Below are 21,319 nucleotides of genomic sequence, written 5' to 3'. Positions count from 1 at the left end.
TAAAGAATATTAAAAACACCAGGTGCAGTGGCTCATGCCTGTAATCCCAGCACTTTGGGAGGCTGAGGCAGGAGGATTACTTGAGCTCAGGAGTTCAAAGCTGCACTGAGCTATAATCATGCCACTGCACTCCAGCCTGGATGACAGAGCAGTACTCTGTCTCAAAAAAAAAAAAAAAAAGAAAAATTAAAAACCGGTGCTTGAAAGCCGTGTATTGTCTTTAACCTTTTCCTCTTCCTTATCCTCAACATCTCATAGTTAGGAATAATGATGGCTAATAATTACCATATGCCAGATACTGTGTAAGCATTTTTAATGCATGGAGTTGAAACAACTCCATGGGGGTAGCTATCATTATTATTACCCCTATTTTATAGATGAGGAAACTAATCCTTAGAAAAGACGTAACCTGCCCAAAGTCTCACTCCTAGTGAATGGTGGAGTCAAGATTTGAACACAGGGCCAGATTCCAGAATGCATGCACTTGTCTACTACTCAGTTCAAACACTGAAGTTTCTCCTGTACCCCTCTCTTCTTCCACTACCATTGCTCCGTCACAGGTCCCTCTGTCTTCTCTCACTGAGCTATTCCAGGGGTCTTTAACTGACCAGTGTGCCTCTTGTTTCTCGTCTTTAAAACCACCCTTTACACCCTGTCCCGTCAGCTTCTGAGAACCCAGCGATCTGACCGTGTGGCTCCCCAACCCAGAAACTCTCTTCTCAACTGCATTCACACTGTCCACCCTCTGGCCCCAGACTACTTTTTTGCATTTTTTCACTATAATCCCTGCTTTCTTTCCCTTCCTCTCCCTTCTTCTCCTTCTGTGCCCTCTAGGTATTAAATATATCAGACCCCTCATGTATGCTGTTCCTCCGTCCTTCCCTCCCTTTCTCTGTCTAAAGACTTCCTCTCAAAGCCTTCTTGATTGCCTCATTTGAAGTCAATAGCTCAGTCTTTTATGCCCTGCAGAACATTGCTTCCATCTCTGTCATCAGCAATTGTCCTCCTATTTTAAGTCTCAGAATTAGCAGCATTTACACTTGTTTTTCACATATGCGCCAGATGAGAAACTCCTTGAGGAAGCAACGACATCTTACCCTGTGTTTTTATTCCCTTTATTCCCCATCGTTGGCCCTACTACAATACCACCTGGCCCAGAGTAGGCCTTTGATAAATGCTTACCTGCACCAGCTGCCTAGTATCCAGTCTAAAGTTGCTTTTCTGCAAGCTTACCATTTTTTTAATGACATAAGCAGTATAGGAAACTGCTCATATCATGCTTATATTGCTTATATCAACTGCTTACATTATTATGTTTCTATAGGGCTTTCCATTTTCCCTAAATAAATTGAGAATGAAATTGATTTTTTTTCCTTAGAGCTAACCTTGTTTTTTGGAGGTGACAGAATATTGATGGCATGTTTTCTCTTACTGGTTTCCCCTGGAAATTTGCCCATGAAGTATTAAGGAATAAAATATTTAGATACATCTTTTGTAAAATTTACAATAAGTTCTGCCTAAAGCATAGTTGTGTACATTTGTCACATAAGCAAAGAATGTACAAAAGATTAGTGAGGCAATGTAGCTCCACTAATTAAGAGCACAGACTCAGGAGCTAAGACTTTCTTAAGTTGTCTTCTTCAGTTTTATGTGTAAAATGAAAACAATAATAGTAGCTTTTGCATAGTGTTGTTATAAGGTTAAATGAGTTAACCTGCCATTCCAGGGGACCCATGCCTGGTTGTATTAGTCTGTTTTCATGCTGCTGATAAAGACATACCCGAGACCGGGCAATTTACAAAAGAAAGAGGTTTATTGAACCTACAGTTCCATATGGCTAGGGAGGCCTCACAATCATGGCAGAAGGCAAGGAGGAGCAAGTCACATCTTACGTGGATGGCAGCAGGCAAAGAGAGAGCTTGTGCATAGAAACCATTAGATTTCGTGAGACCCATTCACTATCACGAGAACAGTGGGGGAAAGACCCGCCCCCATAATTCAATCACCTCCCACTGGGTTCTTCCCATGACACATGGGGATTGTGGGAGTTACAATTCAAGATGAGATTTGGGTAGGGACACAGCCAAAACATACCACTGGCACAGTCTGTAAATGTCACCATGTGTTAATGAGTGAAGGAAGATAGACTCCAGGGAGGAAAGTAGAGGTAGGGAAAACCCTGAACGGACAGGCACAACAGCTAGCAGGCAGTGGCTATCCTACAGCTCACAGAACGGTGTTCATTGGAACTTAATATGAAAAGGACTGTTAACGAAATGCCTTCATGGGGGCATTACCATCACCATCAATAGCTTCTTTAGGCTGGGTACCGTGGCTCATGCCTGTAATCTCAGCACTTTGGGAGGCCAAGGCGGGAGGATTGCTTGAGCTTAGGAGTTTGAGACCAGCCTGGGCAAGATGGCAAGACCTCAAAAACTTAAAAAATTAGCCAGGCATGATGGCATGCGCCTATGGTCCAGTTACTTAGGAATTGGAAGCAAGAGGATCACTTGAGCCCATGAGGTTGAGGCTGCAGTAAGCCATGTTCACGCCACTGCACTCCAGCCTGGACTACAGAGCTGTCTCCAAAAAAAAAAAGCTTCTTCAGATATAAAGAAGTCTATATTACTAAGTGATGAGAGAAAATGCAGGAACTCTCTCATACCATAGAGGAAACCAAGACAATATACCTAGTTGTGTTTTCCCTGAGTATATTACGTAAGGAAAAAGAGACCTGGACACAGGGTGTAGAGGGAATGTTATAACTTTATGAGAGAGAGGTTTGTTATTATGTTGAACTGATTTAAACAATAAGTCTCTCTGGATTTTCAGAATGACATTCCAAACAAATTTGAAATGAAACTTCGCCGAGCAACTGTTTTTGAAGACTCTTACCGGAGAATTATGGGTGTCAAGAGAGCAGACTTCCTCAAGGCTCGACTGTGGATTGAGTTTGATGGTGAAAAGGGATTGGATTATGGAGGAGTTGCCAGAGAATGGTTCTTCCTGATCTCAAAGGAAATGTTTAACCCTTATTATGGGTTGTTTGAATATTCTGCTACGTAAGTACCTTTACAATGATTATAGGCAGAAAAAGAAAAATCACTGTTTTAAAAGTAAGAGTTGGCTGGGCGCAGTGGCTCATGCCTGTAATCCCAGCACTTTGGGAGGCCGAGGCGGGCGGATCATGAGGTCAGGAGATCGAGACCATCCTAGCTAACACGGTGAAACCCTGTCTCTACTAAAAATACAAAAACTTACCCAGGCGTGGTGGCGGGCGCCTGTAGTCCCAGCTACTCGGGAGGCTGAGGCAGGAGAATGGCGTGAACCCGGGAGGCGGAGCCGAGATCGCGCCACTGCACTCCAGCCTGGGCAACAGAGCAAGACTCCTCTAAAAAAAAAAAAATTACCGTTTTAGCCATTTTAAATATACAATTTAGAGTCATTACACACATTCACATTGTTGTGCTGCCATCACCACTATCCAACTCCAGAACTTTTTCATCTTCCCAAAATGAAACTCTATACCCAGTAAGCACTCGCTCCCCATTCCCTGGCAGCCACCATTGTGCTTTCTGTCCCTATGAATTTGACTCCTCTGGGTACCTCACATAAGTGGAATCATTCAATATTTGTCTTTTTGTGACCGGCTCATTTCACTTAACATGATGTCCTCAGGGTTCATCCATGTTGTAGCATGTATCAGAATGTCCTTCCTTTTTAAGGCAGAATAATATTCCATTATTTTTGCATATAATGCTTTGTTTAGGCTGGGCGTGGTGGCTCATGCCTGTAATCCCACCACTTTGGGAGGCCGAGGCAGGTGGATCACAATGCCAGGAGTTCAAGACCAGCCTGGCCAACATAGTAAAACCCTGTCTCTACTAAAAATACAAAAATTAACCAGGCATGGTGGCAGGAGCCTGTAATCCCAGCTACCTGGGAGGCTGAGACAGGAGAATCACTTGGACTTGGGAGGCGGAGGTTGCAGTGAGCTGAGACCATGCCATTGCACTCCAGCCTGGGTGACAGAGCAAGACTCCATCTCAAAAACAAACGAACAAACAAAACTTTGTTTATACATTCATCTGCCAAAGGACATTTGGGTTATTTCCACTTTTTGACAGAAATTACTATTTTTAAAACCATTAAATCCAGTGGAGGAATGTGGTTCTAATAGTGGTAAACAACTCTTAAAGGAGGAAGATTATTTGTAATTATTTGTTATATTACAGTTTTTCAAATGAAGTATTTAAATGGGGTTGTCTTTACAGGGACAATTATACCCTACAGATAAATCCAAACTCTGGGTTGTGTAACGAAGATCACCTCTCTTACTTCAAGTTTATTGGTCGGGTAGCTGGAATGGCAGTTTATCATGGCAAACTGTTGGATGGTTAGTATTAAGTATAAACTTTTTACAATGTAATTACCTGTTTTCTTTCACTTGGTAATCATCCTAAATGTATTTGGTTTTTTGCAAGGTTTTTTCATCCGCCCATTTTACAAGATGATGCTTCACAAACCAATAACCCTTCATGATATGGAATCTGTGGTATGTCTTTTTCACTTAAAGTATAGACGAAGTATAATTTAACAAGCAACTTGAACATTTTGAAGAATTTGCTTTTAATGACATGGAAATTAATATATTATCATGTTTCAAAATACAAATGAACTTTTTCCTCAACATTTTATTATGAAAATTTTCTAACATATAATAAAGTTGGAAGAATTTTACATTGGACAGTTGTATATCCACTACTCACAATTGCTTTTTTCTGGATTTACTTTATCACATACCTATCTGTCTATCGATCAGTCTATCTTAGTTTCTTCATGCGTTTCAGAGTAAGTTATAGATAACATTAAACATCCCACTAAATACTTCAATAGGTTGTACAAGTTATTTGTCTTTTGAATCAGTATTTGCATTATAATCTTTTATGATGAATGTTGTGTGTATATATATATATATACACACAACAAAATATATATATACAACATATATATACAATATATATAACAAAATGTATATATATTTATATATATATATTTTTTTGAGACAGAGTCTCGCTCTGTTGCCAAGCTGGAGTGCAGTGGCATGATCTCGGCTCACTGCAACCTCCGCTTTCCAGGTTCAAGCAGTTCTCTGCCTCAGCCTCCTGTGTAGCTGGGACTACAGGTGCGTGCCACCACACTCAGCTAATTTTTGTATTTTTAGTAGAGACGGGGTTTCACCGTGTTCGCCAGGATGGTCTCCGTCTTTTGACCTCATGATCCACCTGCCTCGGCCTCCCAAAGTGCTGGGATTACAGGAATGAGCCACCGCGCCTGGCCAAATGGTGTATATTTTTTAAATGGCAGTCGAAAGGCAAAGCATTATGGTTAGGCTCTTAGAAAAAAACAGAAGCCCAAGGATTAAACCCCGGACTGTAGCCGTGTTGTTTCCTGTGCTGCTGAGTAGCCTGACACAATGTATGTACACATGAATTCCAGGACATCTTCCTTAGTACCAAGTTCATTTTTTATTCCTTTCTTATTACATATTAATAGCACAAACAGTGGATTCTTTATAAATCATAAGATTGCACAGTTATTTGAGTTGGTTCATTGAGCCTCTATATTTATTTAGAGATTTTTCTTTATCTCAGGCTGGTTATAAACAATGGCCTCCTCATAGCTACTTAAACATTTCACACTTAGTGCTGGACACGGGGGTGCGCAACTGTAATCCCAGCACTTTGGGAAGCTGAGGCGGGTGGATCACTTGAGGTCAGAAGTTTGAGACCAGCCTGGCCAACATGGTGATACTCTGTCTCTACAAAAAAATACAAAAATTAGCTGGGCGTGGTGGTGCGCACCTATAGTCCCAGCTACTCAGGAGGCTGAGGTAGGAGGATCACTTGAGCCAAGGAGGTCGAGGCTACAGTGAGCCACGATCGCCCCACTGCACTCCAACCTAAGGGACAGACCGAGACCCTGTCTCAAAAAAAAACAAAATTTTAAAATTAAAAAATAAAAATAAAACATTTAACACGAAGTCACATAGGCATATGAGGAATATGCTAAGTGCTGCTGGATATCCAGAGAAGTTAGGTTTTATCTGAAAAATTCTGTATTCATTCCTTTAACTAGATAGTAAAATCTGTACCTCCACTGCTTCCACATAAACATAGATTCTGAACTTTTAAGTAGGCACCACTTGATTGATTGATTGATTGATGCGTTTTTACTCTTGCCCTTACCTGTCATCCATCTATTTTTGTAATACACACACACACACATACACACATACATTTTTGTTTATGTATGTGTGTAAGTAAAGGATGTCAATCTGACCTCTCATCTTTTACCCAATTATTCAGACCCTCTACATACTGTTTTTTGTAATCTCAGGTGTGTTATATATACAAATTTTAAATATGTAATTTTTCCCATCTAGGATAGTGAATATTACAATTCCCTAAGATGGATTCTTGAAAATGACCCAACAGAATTGGACCTCAGGTTTATCATAGATGAAGAACTTTTTGGACAGGTTTGTGAATTTTGATCAGTTAAAATGGCTCATAAATTGTGAAACAAATGTTTAGATGTTAATACATACACTTAATACATTCCTAGGCTCTGTTTTTACATTTATTTTCCAGTAACAAAAGCTGTTTCTGAGCAAGAATTTGTACTTTCTTTAACATTTGACTCGTTCCATATTTCCATATTTATTTTAGTGAAACTAGTATTTTAAGTTTTCTTAGCTTTTAACTTTTGACTGGACTTAATTTAAAACACCAAGTTTCTCGTGTAACTACAATATGTATACTTTTTAAATTTTTCTCACTAAAATAACATATAAAGTTATTGTATTTAATTTTAGACACACCAACATGAGCTGAAAAATGGTGGATCAGAAATAGTTGTCACCAATAAGAACAAAAAGGAATATATTTAGTAAGTATTTTATTGGATATAATTTTGTACTTTATTCCAAAAAGACTCTTCTTACCATCTTTCTCTGTCCCCTTGGCCAGAATCTGAGTGTTCTTTTTCTCTATCACAATGCAGTAGCAAGCACTTATATTCAGCTTTTACCTTGGGCTCAGCTAGCCTTTAGTTTTTGTTTCTAACTAGAATAATTGTGTCTCAGAATTTTGTCTTGGTTCACGTGAAAATGAAATGTTGTTTCTTTTTAGTCTTGTAATACAATGGCGATTTGTAAACCGAATCCAGAAGCAAATGGCTGCTTTTAAAGAGGTATTCATTTTCTTTTATTTGCTCTTCCATAATGTCACAGTATAACCTATAAGTTTCAAATATTAGGCCTCATCACATCTGAGAAAAATAAGTATATGGCTTGTTTTGTGAAATCATTTAAATTATATTTTTATATTAACTAAATATTCCATTCAGTCATTCAAGAAGTCTAGACAATAAACATGGACAGGTCCCCTTTCCCCCAAGCCTTTTCCCTATTCCATTCTCTTCACCTTAGGACAGCAAAAGAACAAGAGTGCTTTAGGGATAGTGTAACATATTGTTTGTTTTTCTAAATAGGATCACCTTATACATTTTGTTTCATGACTTACTTTCTTCTTTTTTTTTTTTTTTTTTTTTGAGCGCGGAGTGAGTCACTCTGTCGCCCAGGCTGGAATGCAGTGGCATGATCTCAGCTCACTGCAACCTGCACCTCCCGGGTTCAAGCAATTCTCCTGCCTCAGCCTCCTGAGTAGCTGGGATTACAGGTGCCCGCCACCACGCCTGGCTAATTTTTGTATTTTTAGTAGAGACAGAGTTTCACCATGTTGGTCAGGCTGGTCTCAAACTCCTGACCTCAAGTGATCCATCCACCTTGGCCTCCCAAAGTGCTGGGGTTACAGGTGTGAGCCACCGCACTCGGCCTACTTTCTTCTTTTATCAGATATTTATTGGGGATATTTACATGTGAAGACATATAGCTGCCTTTCTTTGTGGCTGTATTTTATTCAGAATATAAATTAAAAAGTTACTTAAATTTTTCCAGTTGGTAGACAGATTGTCAGAGCACTCATTTCTTAAGCTAACTTACAATCTTCTGTTAAATATGTATCTGGCTGGGCGTGGTGGCTCACGCCTGTAATCCCAACACTTGAGGAGGCTGAGGCAGGAGGATTGCTTGAGCCCAGGAGTTCAAGACCAGCGTGGACAACATAGGGAGACCTTATCTCTATAAAAAATTAAAAATTTGGGTGCGGTGGCTCATGCCTGTGATCCCAGCACTTTGAGGGTCCGAGGTGGGCAGATTGCCTGAGGTCAGGAGTTTGAGACTAGTCTGGCTAATGTGATGAAACCCTGTCTCTACTAAAAATACAAAAAAATTAGCAAGACATGGTGGCATGCACTTGCAGTCCCAGCTACTCGGGAGGCTGAGGCAGGGGAATTGCTTGAACCTGAGAGGCAGAGGTTGCAGTGAGCCGAGATCGCACCACTGCACTCCATCCTGGGCAACAGAGCGAGACTCCGTCTCAAAAAAAATTAGCCTGGTGTCATGGCATGTGCATGTGGTCACAGCTACTTGGGAGGCTGAGGCTGGAGGATCACTTGAGCCTGGGAAGTCGAAGCTACAGTGAGCTATGAACTATGATGGCACTACTGCACTCCAGTCTGGGCTTGTCTCTAAAGTGAAACCTTGTCTCTAAAGTGTGTATGTGTGTGTGTGTCACATACTTTTTCATAAATTCAGTATTCAGTACTATGTGTATGGTGCTGTACCAGGCCAAAAGACATAGGTCCTGTTATTAAGGGATGTATGATGTAAAGAGTGAAATGAACAGAGGCAAGCATAAAGTGCTATGTGAGCACAGAAGAGAAGTACAAAACCAGGGAGGGGCAAAGGAAGGGACAAAGAAGGACTAGAGGGATTGGCCAACCATGGAGAAGAGGGAAATGCAGTTCTAAGCAGCAGGAGCAGCGTGTGTGAAGTCTGGCAGTAAGGTAGGCTGTATCCACAGGCAGTTGAGTATGCTGGGTGAGAGAATGCAAGAGGGAAACAATCAGCCTGCGGAGCTAACGGACCAGCTTATACAGGACCTGTGTGTGTGTGAAGTGGTAGAGTTCGGAGTTTTCTCTGAATTTCAATGAGGGAGAAGGAAGGTAGCATTAAAGGCTATTAACCAATAAGACACTAAGATTCAATTTATGTTTTAGATCATTCTGAAGTGCTATGTAGAGCAAGTTAGAGGAGAGCCAGACTAGCAGCAGAGACTTCCCAGCAGAGTTGGGAAAGTGCTACAGTAATCTTGGTGAGAAATGGTAAGGAATTAAGGGAATGGTGAGGGAGTTGAGATAGGAATGGTAAGGGAATGAAGATAGTGGTGGTGGTCAGAGCTGCATGTGCATTTGAATAGCATTCAGAAAGGGAGACTTAAAGGATAGAGATGTATGGATTTGGGGATCATCTGCCTAAGTGTAGTGAAGCTGTGAACTCAATACAATGGAAAATGTGAAAGGGCTGTGAAAGTGGATGGCCTCACATGTGGAGAGAGACCAGGGAACACTAGCATCTTAACTGTTGTTTTGAATGGATGGTTTATGAATGGACAGTTTAGGGCATGGGAAAAAAAAAAAAAAACAGAACAGGAGACTGCAAAGGAAATAAGGAAATTAACAGAGGCAGACAGAAAGGTATCAAGAGTAGACAGTCTCAATAGCAAAGATGGTTTTAATCATATCATACTGCAAAGAAGTCAAACATGATAAGGAATTAAATATGTTTATTAGATAGAGCTGCAAAGCCATCTTTGACTTTTTCCAGAACAATTTCAAGGAAGCTGTAGTGTAGAAGTCCGATTGCAGTGGGTTGAGGGTTAGATGGGAGGTGAGTGAATGGATTTGGTAAGTGCATAACACTGTCAAGAACTTGGCTGTGAAGGGAAAAAGAGAGTCATTAGTTTTGTTTGTTTGTTTGTTTTGCTTTGTTTTAAAGGTAGGTATGGGTTGAGCAAATTTAAATGTCTACAGAGTGAGCCAATAAAGAGAAAGAGATCTAGTGAGATGACCTCCCTAAGGAGCAGGTGAAGCACAGGTGCAGGCCTAGCCTGAAAGAAGAGGCGGCACCTCTGTCTTCCACTGCGGCGGGAAGGAGGCCATGATGGGTGTTGGTGATGGTTGGGACGTAGGGATGCAGAAGCTTGAGGGAGTTCCATTGTGCATAATTGCCTCTTTTCCCTCAAATAGAACTTACACTTAACCTACTGTAAAGAAAGAGTGATGTGGAGGCTTGAGAAGGATGGGAAATTTGTTTTTTGTTGTTGTTCTTGTTGTTTTGAGACGGGATCTCACTTTGTTGCTGAGGCTGGAATACCTCAGCCTCCCCAGTAGCTGGGACCACAGGTTCACACCACCATGCCTGGCTAATTTTTGTAGTTTTTTCTAGAGACGATGTTTCACCATGTTTCCCAGGCTAGTCTCAAATTCCTTGGCTCAAGCAGTCCGCCCACCCGGCCTCCCAAAGTGCTGAGATTACAGGCATGAGCCACTGCGTCTGGCCACAGGCAGTTTTAAAAATAGCCACTTTGAGAAATAAATGAGAGAGAACAGACTGTGCATATGTACATTTTCTGGCCAATATTGAGATCTCAGTGAAGAGCCCGTGATTGTGTAGTGGTAGAAACTTGTGTGGATGTGGGATTCCTCCAGTAGCATCCAGAAGCTGAGGCATAGGAAAGGCCATTGGCCCTGCCCATCAAGTTTTTAAATACATCTTTTTTCTAGGGATTCTTTGAACTAATACCACAGGATCTCATCAAAATTTTTGATGAAAATGAACTAGAGGTAAGATATAACATTTTATGTTGAAACAGAAATTTCGAACCCATTATTTTTCTTGTTTATAATTTGACATTTCTTATGTAGCTTCTTATGTGTGGACTGGGAGATGTCGATGTGAATGACTGGAGGGAACATACAAAGTATAAAAATGGCTACAGTGCAAATCATCAGGTTATACAGTGGTTTTGGAAGGTAATTTGAAACTTCTATTTTTGTAAATTACTTTTTGATAGATCGAATCATATTTAAGTCAACTCTTGATTAACTATACTGGTGGATTACATTTAACTGATACAGAAAAATATACAGACCAGCAAAAATTATCTTTGATTTTGTACTGTATACATGCACCTTCTGGGTCTGTAACTATTACTAGGTAAGTAAAATATTCAGAAGGTAGTAAGTGGAATGACAGGCTGAGACAGGCACTTAGTTTTCTACTAAAGTAGGGACTGAAAGAACTTGTAATAACCTGCAGGGTATTCCTAGGGACTCCTGGGTGGCTCTTTTAAAATTTCTCATAGAGAAATATGTATGCCATTCAATAATATTAATATAATGTGTTTTTTGAGATGGAGTCTCGCTCTGTCTCCCATGCTGGAGTGCGATGGTGCAATCTCGGCTCACTGCCACCTCCAACTCCCATGTTCATGCAATTCTCTTGCCTCAGCTACCCAAGTAGCTGGGATTACAAGCATGCACCACCATGCCTGGTTATTTTTTTTTGTATTTTTAGTAGAGATGGGGTTTCACCTTGTTGGCCAGGCTGGTCTCAAACTCCTGACCTCAAGTGATCCACCCACCTCAGCCTCCTAAAGTGCTGGGATTATAGGCATGAGCCACTGCACCCACCATATAATTTTTAAAAGTCATGAGTCACATCTCAAGAGAAATTTTGTTACTTCACTAGGTTATAATCCCATTCTAAAAAGTTGCCATGTAGCCTTAGAAATAAAGTTTTCAAAAACTTTATAAACCACCTATAAACAAAAATGTAACCAAAAGAAACATCCACATCTAGTAAGGGATTATTAATATTGTAACTAAATTCTGATAGCTTATGTTTCAGGATAATTTGTTTACCTTTTTCCCAGTGCTGTTCCCTAAATGATGTTTTTATCTTATTCAGGCTGTTTTAATGATGGATTCAGAAAAAAGAATAAGATTACTTCAGTTTGTCACTGGCACATCTCGGGTGCCTATGAATGGATTTGCTGAACTATATGGTAAGGATTTTCCATAGATCATTAAAAAAATGGAATAATGCCTATTGTCTTTTTCATGGCTGACGAATCCTCAAGCTTCCATCATTTACTAACACTTAGCTTAATTTTAAAAAGAGTTAAGATTTTGAAAGTGATACCATTAGGGACACTGGAGTAGGCTAAAATATACTTACACCTTCTAATCAGATAATAAAGGGGAAAACTGGAAACATCAAATGACTTGAGTCACTTTCCATTCTTTAACTTCAAATTCTATGCCCAGTATGCATCAGTTACAGAAAAAGCATTACCTTGGCCGGGAGGGGTGGCTCACACCTGTAATCCTGCACTTCGGGAGGCCGAGGCAGGCAGATCACTCACTTGAGGTCAGGAGTTAAAGACGAGCCTAGCCAACACAGTGAAACCCCATCTCTACCCAAAAATACAAATATTTGCTGGGCTTGGTGGTGCACACCTGTAGTCCCAGCTACTTGGGAGGCTGAGGCAGGAGAATTGCTTGAACCGAGGAGGCGGAGGTTGCAGTGAGCCGAGATCGCACCACTGTAGTTCAGCCTGGGCGACAGACTGAGACCCTGTCTCAAAAAAAAGAAAAAGCATTACTTCTAATGTGATAGTTCAGGATAGCATTTGAAGTTTCACAGAATGTTATTAAGTATATTTTTAAAAAAATAAAAACAAAGAGTCATGGTTAAATACCTTTGGGGAAATGCTGGACTGAACAAAGTTAAATCGATTTCTTCAGGACTTGTGTAGAACCTTTAGTGTTAGAAGAAAACAAAAGCATTGTTTCCCAAACTTATTTGATCATGAAATCTTTTTTTTTTTTCCTTTCAAGGTAGGGGTGGAAAATCTCATTAGGCTACTATTTTTCATTTCTTGGGGGAAGCAGCAGGACTGAGAAGAAGACTGCACATATCTCTTGATTTTCAGAATAGTTAATGCAGTTTTCGGTAAAGTAAGATTCTACGTATTTTATTGAATTATTTTCCAGTTGATGTACAAAACTGGAAGTATGTTTTGTTTAAAAGTGCCATTTCTGATGTAGATTACAGTAACTTTTCTCATATTGATTCATATTCTGTTTAATGGAATATTTACTTGCTTTTAAGGAAACCAAGAATCCAAGAATAAATCTTTTAGAAAGGATGTACCTAAAGTGGGAGGCCTACTCAGAACAACGAGTAAGATTAGGATTGTCCTGGGGACTAGAAGTCGGGACTGCTGCCTAGGAAATTGCTAAGCTGAATTTTTTGTGCAAATAGAAGCTGACCATCTGATGGGATAGCTAAACCTTTCTTCTCCATGGCAAATCTCGTCAGCTTGCCAAGCCTCATTAATGTATGTTTGCAGAACCGATCAAGCAGCTGCTACTTCTCTACCTAGAATAACCACTCAAAGTGGTTAGCTTTGCCACTAACCAATTCAGTCATTCTTTGCCTAATTAGACCTCATAGCCTCTTTCTTTTTCATGGTTTCACCTGACTCCCCTTCCCCCATCTTCTCTACCTTAAGTTAGTAGCGAAAAATGAAGGCAGGGCAAACAAATGCCCCTTTCCATCTCTGGTCTCTCTTCTCTCTTCTATGTAACCCAGCCCTATAGCCATCCACTGATTTCATGCACTGTTTGAAATTTGGAGCAAATATCCCACACATAGAGCCAGAGTTGTTTGTGTTAGAATATAAAGTCAAATTCTTAGAATATAAAGTCAAATTCTTATGTATTTATAGGAAGAAGTTATTTCAAAATGTTAAAATTACAATATTAAATAGCCAATAAAAAGTATGTTAAGTCGGCTGGGTGCGGTAGCTCACACCTGTAATCTCAACACTTTGGGAGGCTGAGGCAGGCAGATCACCTGAGGTCAGGGGTTTGAGACCAGCCTGGCCAACATGGTGAAACCCCGTGTCTACTAAAAATACAAAAATTAGCTGGGTGTGGTGGCACACTCCTGGAATCTCAGCTTCTTGGGAGGCTGAGGCATGAGAATCATTTCAACCCAGGAGGCAGAGGTTGCACTGAGCCGAGATCATGCCATTGTACTTCAGCTTGGGTGACAGAGTGAATGGCTTGTGGCTAGGAGTTCAAGACCAGCCTGGGCAACATAGTGAGACCCCCATCTCTACAAAATGAATTTTTTTTAAAGTTAGCCAGCCGTGGTGGTACACACCTGTAGTCCTGGCTACTCAGAAGGCTAAAGCAAGAGGATCACTTGAGCCCAGGAGCTTGAGGCTACAGTGAGCTTGAATTGTACCACTGCACTCCAGTCTGGGTGACAGAGGGATACCCCATCTCTAAAATATAAATAAATAAACCAAATTAGTTCCCTGTGTGTGCAGGTTCTACACTAGAAAAAGTTTTGATATGCCTGGAAATCCCTGTAGAGAGTAAATGAAACCAAATAAATTCTTCCTTATAGGTTCAAACGGACCACAGTCATTTACAGTTGAACAGTGGGGTACTCCTGAAAAGCTGCCAAGAGCTCATACCTGGTAAGCAGTTGTTTGGACCTTGATAGAACAAAGCCTCAGAGAGTGAGGTTCCTCTGACTGTTAGTCTAGCTACAGCAAGGCTAGTCTCCTCTGTGTTATGTCGGTGGCAGGTATGGATTATGGGTAAGGAGGAGTTGGTGACACCCAACAGACAGGTGTTTTGTTACCAAGTCGGCCCAGGCTTGAAGTCCAGGTAACTGAAGATCAGAGAGACCCATCTAAACTGAGTGATGAGTGATGGGCTGTCCCAAGACGGGCTAGAACATTCCATTTTGGAGGTTGAAGTGGCAGAGAACTCAGACATTTGGAAGATGTGGTGGGGGCAGCACTCCACAAGGAGTTGTGCAGAGTATCCATGCCCAGAACCCAGTCCTACGTCTTACTTCTACCCCTGGTGAAAAGACGTATTTTGGTGGTGTTGGAACATACTCATCATGAATAGCAGCATTGCTCTGTTTGCTGTGGTGGTACTTGCTTTGTCAGTGTCTTTCATAACCAGTTCCTCTCTGTTCTTTCAGTTTTAATCGCCTGGACTTGCCACCTTATGAATCATTTGAAGAATTATGGGATAAACTTCAGATGGCAATTGAAAACACTCAGGGCTTTGATGGAGTTGATTAGGTTACAAATAACAATCTACAGTGTTTTTACTGCCATAGTTTTATAACCAAAATCTTGACTTAAAATTTTCCAGGGAACTACTAAAACTTGGCCACTGATTCTTCCCAGATCTTGAAGAAAATCATATAAAAAGTATTTGAATAAATAGTATGACAACTTATTTTCAATCACTTTTAAATAACGTGTTGCATTTACACAGTTGTTTCCTTCTGTCTGTAGAGTTAGGTGCCTGCCTAAAGCCAGGCACCACCACACCTGGCTTTAGAGTTCACACAATAGGATATAAGTCCTGTATGACTTAAATAGTGAATTTTGTCCTTAACATTTACCTCTTGTATAGTATCTGCCAGGCAGTTTTTTCTTAAACTACTGAGATGATAACTGTGAAATATTTGTGATTAAGTGTCATGTGTGAAAAGTTTGACACATTTTGAGATGGAAAACTGAAATTTGGAAAAAGAAATACTTTACTATTGAGTAAACTACAATATATTTAGTGCTACTCACAGCTATTTATTATTTTGTAGACCTGCCTTACGCACCTTACTGCCTAGATTTTTGGAAAAAAACTTTGGAAAGTGTGTTACCTATATTTCTAGCCAACTAACTCACAGAAAAACTGTTTACTTCTTCACTTTCGAAGTATTTGGCCTTTGTTAATATGCAGTTTTTACTAAACAGATGGCTCATAAGACATGTGAAGCAAATTCACATTTGCAATGGGTAAAAACTCTTAAAGCCTTTCTCTTGCCTGCGTATCCTGTTGACCATTGGTATAGTCATCACTTTTTCATATTTTAGTGTAGTTACAAGAATTCCTTCTTCAAACATTAAAGATCCACAAAACAGTATTTCTAAATATGCCTTGAAGAACTAAATGAAGTGTATAGCACTTGCCTTTACTAGATATTCTTTACACTTGTACAATTATGTAGTAAATGTATGTTTACAGGGTTTATTATGTTTACAGATTAAGCTAATTTCTGTAGTTGCATTTTTATATTTTTAGTATCACTCTAGTAAAAAAAAAAACCAAATGATTTGTTTAAAATAACCAAAGAGTTGTTATAACGCACAATTTGTATTAAATTTATTACTATTTCTTAGGCCTTTTAAAATACTGTTTACTATGAAGACAGTGTTTTTAATTACAAATCCAGAATTCTGTAGGCAAAATGCTACAGTTCAAATCTTCCTTTAACCAAACTGAAGTACATAAAGACCACGTACATGTATTCATCAAACGTTTATTGAATGCTGCGTGCCTAGCGCTGTGCTATGCTCTGGGGTAAGAGTTGTCAACTTCAGAGAAGCTGAGTCCTGATCCTCAAGGAACTTGCAAATGTGTCGATGAATTTGTAAAACAATCAAAAGTAGGGGTAAGCAGAATAAGGCAAAAGGGAAAGTGTTCTAGGTTCCAGCACACCTGCAAAGATAAAGTATGCCAAAACTGTATTTATATTTCATACTTATATTGTTTCATCCTTATATTGGAATGATTATATAGAAAATGCTCTTAAAAAGATTAAACCTATTTCTCAGTATGGTATCTTGGTGATTTAGAAATAATTGTAAATATATGTTATGAATCTTCTTAAAAAAAATATATATATATATATATACACACCCTGTGAGAACTGTAAAAAGTACCTCTGGTTCTTGGTTTAAGTTTGTTGGGGTATAACATGATGAGTACTCATTAGCACCTGATAGAAATCTGAAATGTGACAGTAGCAAAACCACTCTCTACTTTCCAAACACCACATCATCAGCATGGTTTAGGGGAAGCAATTCACAGATTAATGTACCCTGCGTTTTGTCTTCACCATTGTCAACCAGCAGTCAAGGATGAGCACCAGGTATAGTCCTGGTTTGATCTCTCACCAGCCATGTGAACTGAAGCAGCTTACTTAACCTCTCTGGATTCGTATTTCTTCATCTGTCAAATGAGAATAATCTTGCCCACCCTCATTGTCATGACAAATTGTCAGAAGTTCCAGACGGATGAGAAAGCAAAAAGTACTTTGTAAAGTGTTATACAATCAGAAGGTGCTTTGTGCTGACCGTCCGATTGTGTCAAGTAAGGTGTGCAAATTGACCACACTCCCAAAGAATCATTTAAAAGTAAAGTGACTTCTAAGAGACAAGAAAGTAGGAACATATCTGATATTAAACACATAAATAATATAGATACACATGTGTATACCTGTATATGGATCTTACCATCATAATTCATTTTCTTCATATCAGCAAAGTAATAGTAATGTGGGCCAATGCATTTTGGAAATGTCCTCATTACGTAGAATGGAATGTGAAAATTATTTTTGTTAAAACAGGATTTTGCTACAATTATTTAAATATTACGTTTGTGAACAATCTAAGCATGAGAAAATACAAAGCTTTCTTTTTATCTGTCTGATACTCATTTGGATGATTCTGTGACTCATAGAACATGGTGTTAAATGAGACCAGACTCACTGTCACCAGTCCCTAGCTGCAGACCTTCATCCCCTTCATCTCCCACTAGGGGCTCATGGTCCAGAAGGAACGTGTATCAAGCAACACAGCCCCTTATCCCAGATAGAAAAGTGTCTCAAATGCATTCTACTGCGGGACAGTCAGTAGGATCATTTTGATAAAGCAAGGACATCATATGTTTCTAGAAATGATAAGCATATAACTTTAACCTACAATCTCTTATTAAAAAATTTTAACAAAATTGTATTACAGATGCATTTCATCAGAACTCAAATTTAAATGGTGTTTGTTTTGGGTTTTTATAATGCTGAAGTTATTCCATATAAGTATCAAGTTAAACACAATTCATTTTGATTAGAAACTATTTGACTTTTTAAAATCTTCTGATACAGTAAATATATATATCAAGATTGATGTATCAAAATTTATTGCACACTTTAAAGTGTAAAATCATTTTTTAAAATCTTGAATCCACAAATAAAGTTCTATTCTGATAAAAAAAAAAAAAACTGTGGTTGATTATAAAATGGGAGTGTTTCCAAGTCAGTATGCTGGGTGATGTCTTCTGGTCTGGTTCCTCACAGCAACACGTTAAATTCTCAATGCAATCCTAAACTTACTACCTGATGAACTAACATGATTATAAACTCTCAACCACAGATAGTCAATTTCCACTTTACAAAAAGGTCGTATTGCATAAGTCTGGTTGTTAGTGAAATAGAAGATAAAAATAATAGCTAAAAATGGACTGGATTTCAGGCACCTTCCTGCTCATCAAAGAAGGCATTCTTATAGCCAACCACTATTTATAACATAATTTCTATGAGAAAAAGAGTTCGGAGTGTTAATTCAGAACAAAGTGTCTTTTCCTCCTTCCTCTCAGGCATGAGAATTAGTTTCCCAGTTAGAAGGGAATCCACTCCCACCCACTCAAGCCAGCCTGAGAAGGTGCTGTTCCAGCCCCCTGTTTCTGCCACAGTCCAGACCATAGCTTTTAATTTTGGGGGCCTAGGCCGTGGCCCTCTGCTTCCACCTTTCCTGTTCTAGCCAGCTCGGGCAGCAGGTAGCCCACACCATGCTCCACCTGTACAAGAAGTCCTTGCTTTGCTGTCCATCACGGCAGACATCTATTTTATAAACGATATTAAACTAAGGTATTAGAATGTCAGGACCTCACTATGAAGAAAGAGACTTAGATTTTTGTGTATTTTCCTTGAAAGTTAAAGCCTATCACTACACGCCTCCTCTTTCTGTTCCACTCATCTCTTCCCCTGCAATGCATCCTATGCAGTCCCTCCATCACAATCAGTGTTTCCTTTTTAGCACACAGATTTGATCAGGTTACTGTACTGCCAAAAAACCTGAGAGCTCCCCAGAGCCAAAAGCATGAAGCACAAACCCGTTAGCATGGAGGTTCACATGGAATGCAGTCCATCCTCAGCCTAAGGTCTCAGTTCCACCTTCCATCATACCTCACTCAGGCGCCCTTGGTTCCCCTCCAAATCAGAGTCCTTCTAGCCCCTAATCACTGCAGACTCCAGTGCCGCCTGAATGCTTTCGCTTCTCATGTCTACTTGATAAGTCACTCCACTTTCTGGACACAGTGGAAAGGTGCTGTGGCCTCAGCAGGTGGTATATACTAGTGTGGATGACTCTGCATTACAATTCTTTGTTTACATAATTTTGTCCTACAAACTTCTGGGCAGTTTGAGGACAAAGACAATTATGTATCCATCTTTTTCATATGTTCATTTCCCAATGCAAATATTTGATGAAATTGAGCTTAAAAATACTGTTTGTGTATAGAATCCATTTGGGAGCACGTATGGTGTGCCTGGAACTGCAATAATGTGCTGGAGCTCTGTATTTAGGTGGACATTGGGGACTACGTAAATATTCAAGCAGAGAGGGAGCTTGATTGAGATCCTGCTGAGTGCTGGATTCTGCAGTAAACACTTTATGTGGATCTCATTTAATCTTCATAAAAACTCAGTGAGACAGGTTTTATAGGCTGAAGGACAAGTAATACACCTAAGGCCACACAGCTTGTAAACTCAGTGGATTTATGAACCACAACAAAGAAAAGCTATGGAATCCAACAAATTACCAAGATGTATCTGTTTTCTTGGGCTGTACAACAAATTGCCATAAACTTAGCAGCTAAAAACAATACCCATTTATTATCTCAGAGTTCTGTAGGTCACAAGTGCACATGGTCTTAGCTTAGGATTCTCTGCTCAGGGTCTCACAAAGCCAAAAGCATGGTGTCTGGGCTCTTGCCTGCATCCAAGATCTTCCTGATTACTGGCAGAATCCAGTTCCTAGTAGCTGCAGGTCTGAAGTCCTTGTTTTCTTGCTGGATGGCAGCTGGGGGGCACTCTTAACTTTCGGACATCACCCACATTCCTCATGGATTGGCCCTCTCTCCCTCTTCAAGCCAACAATGCCTCTCATGCTTCTAATCTCTGATTCCCCATTCGGCTGCCCTCTTCTGCCACCAGACGGAGAAAGTTCTCTGCGTTTCAAGATTTATTTGAATAGATCAGACCCAACTGAATAGTCTTCCTTTTTGGAAATTGACTGTACTGGCCAGGTGCAGTGACTCACGCCTGTAATCCCAACACTTTGGGAGGCCGAGGCAGGTGGATCACCTGAGGTCAGGAGTTTGAGACCAGCCTGACCAACATGGTGAAATCCTGTGTCTACTAAAAATACAAAAATTAGCCGGGCGTGGTGGCGCGTGCCTGTAATCCCAGCTACTTGGGAGGCTGAGGCAGGAGAATCACTTGAACCCGGGAGGCGGAAGTTGCAATGAGCCAAGGTCGTACCACTGCACTCCAGCCTGGGTGACCAGAGCAAAACTCCAACTCAAAAAAAAAATCTCAAAGAAAAAAAGAAAATTGTACCATAGGCGCAGAACACAGTCATGGGACCAAGATCTTATCACGTTCATAAACAGCATAGATTAGGAGGATGAGATATTTCCTAGATCATTACTAGAAAATCCTGCCTTCCACACAAAGTAAAGGCTAAGGATAGAAAAGTTAAGGATTATGGAGACTCACCTTGAAAAACACATATATATATCTAATTTTATAATGTGCAGTTCATTTTTCCACTCTTTGTCAATGAAAGGCCAGCTAAATAAACTAATGCTAACAACAGCCGGTAAGATTCCACTTCAGCAACTATAAATTCACAAGTCACTACTCTCAGATGAGCCATCAATTCACATTTTTCTCAATACCAGAGGGTTGCATTGGCCTGAAATTATATTCAACTCATCCTTACAATCTTGCTTCTTATACAAAGAGAAATGAAAAGCCATAATTGCTCCTTTTATTGGGAAGGTTGGTGTCTTTCCAGTGAAATCATGGTCAGGATTATAAGGTGGGTCCAAATCAGACTAGAGCCATTAAGGGAAGAAAGCAGTTCACAGCCCAGAGCTGCTGAACATTCTCTGCAGATGTGTTTAGAACTGCTTTAAATCTCTGGAGAGATGTGCAAGGGAGGGCCTCCAAACGCCCAAGTAAATGAAAGTTCCTGCGCAATCACATGACCCTGGAACAAAGTTTTTTCTCCTGGTGAAATTAACCAAAGATTAAAGCCATAAATATGGGCTCATGAGTTATACTCTACTCATTACTTAGGTCCTGACTTAAGTTCTCTTCTGAAAAATAATCAATGATTATAAAGGC

General features: G+C 39.9%; 1 protein-coding gene across 3 annotated transcripts in view; it reads left to right on the top strand.

The window, feature by feature from the left end:
- The window catches only part of NEDD4 (NEDD4 E3 ubiquitin protein ligase), a 613,929-nt gene extending 595,799 nt beyond the window's left edge, over positions 1 to 18,130 (top strand). For all 3 annotated transcript variants that reach the window (XM_054451604.2, XM_054451602.2, XM_054451605.2), the window contains 11 exons: positions 2,833 to 3,062; positions 4,275 to 4,396; positions 4,485 to 4,555; positions 6,446 to 6,541; positions 6,878 to 6,951; positions 7,194 to 7,254; positions 10,750 to 10,809; positions 10,891 to 10,998; positions 11,936 to 12,032; positions 14,450 to 14,522; positions 15,041 to 18,130. In XM_054451604.2, coding sequence (XP_054307579.1) covers positions 2,833 to 3,062; positions 4,275 to 4,396; positions 4,485 to 4,555; positions 6,446 to 6,541; positions 6,878 to 6,951; positions 7,194 to 7,254; positions 10,750 to 10,809; positions 10,891 to 10,998; positions 11,936 to 12,032; positions 14,450 to 14,522; positions 15,041 to 15,143 — 1,095 coding nt within the window. In that variant the 3' untranslated portion in view covers positions 15,144 to 18,130. The remainder of the gene's footprint in view (positions 1 to 2,832; positions 3,063 to 4,274; positions 4,397 to 4,484; positions 4,556 to 6,445; positions 6,542 to 6,877; positions 6,952 to 7,193; positions 7,255 to 10,749; positions 10,810 to 10,890; positions 10,999 to 11,935; positions 12,033 to 14,449; positions 14,523 to 15,040) is intronic.
- Positions 18,131 to 21,319: the final 3,189 nt, after the last annotated feature.

The sequence above is a fragment of the Pongo pygmaeus genome, chromosome 16 (genome assembly GCF_028885625.2).
Source record: "Pongo pygmaeus isolate AG05252 chromosome 16, NHGRI_mPonPyg2-v2.0_pri, whole genome shotgun sequence".
Lineage (NCBI taxonomy): Eukaryota > Metazoa > Chordata > Mammalia > Primates > Hominidae > Pongo > Pongo pygmaeus.
This window is presented reverse-complemented; position numbering and strand designations above follow the sequence as displayed.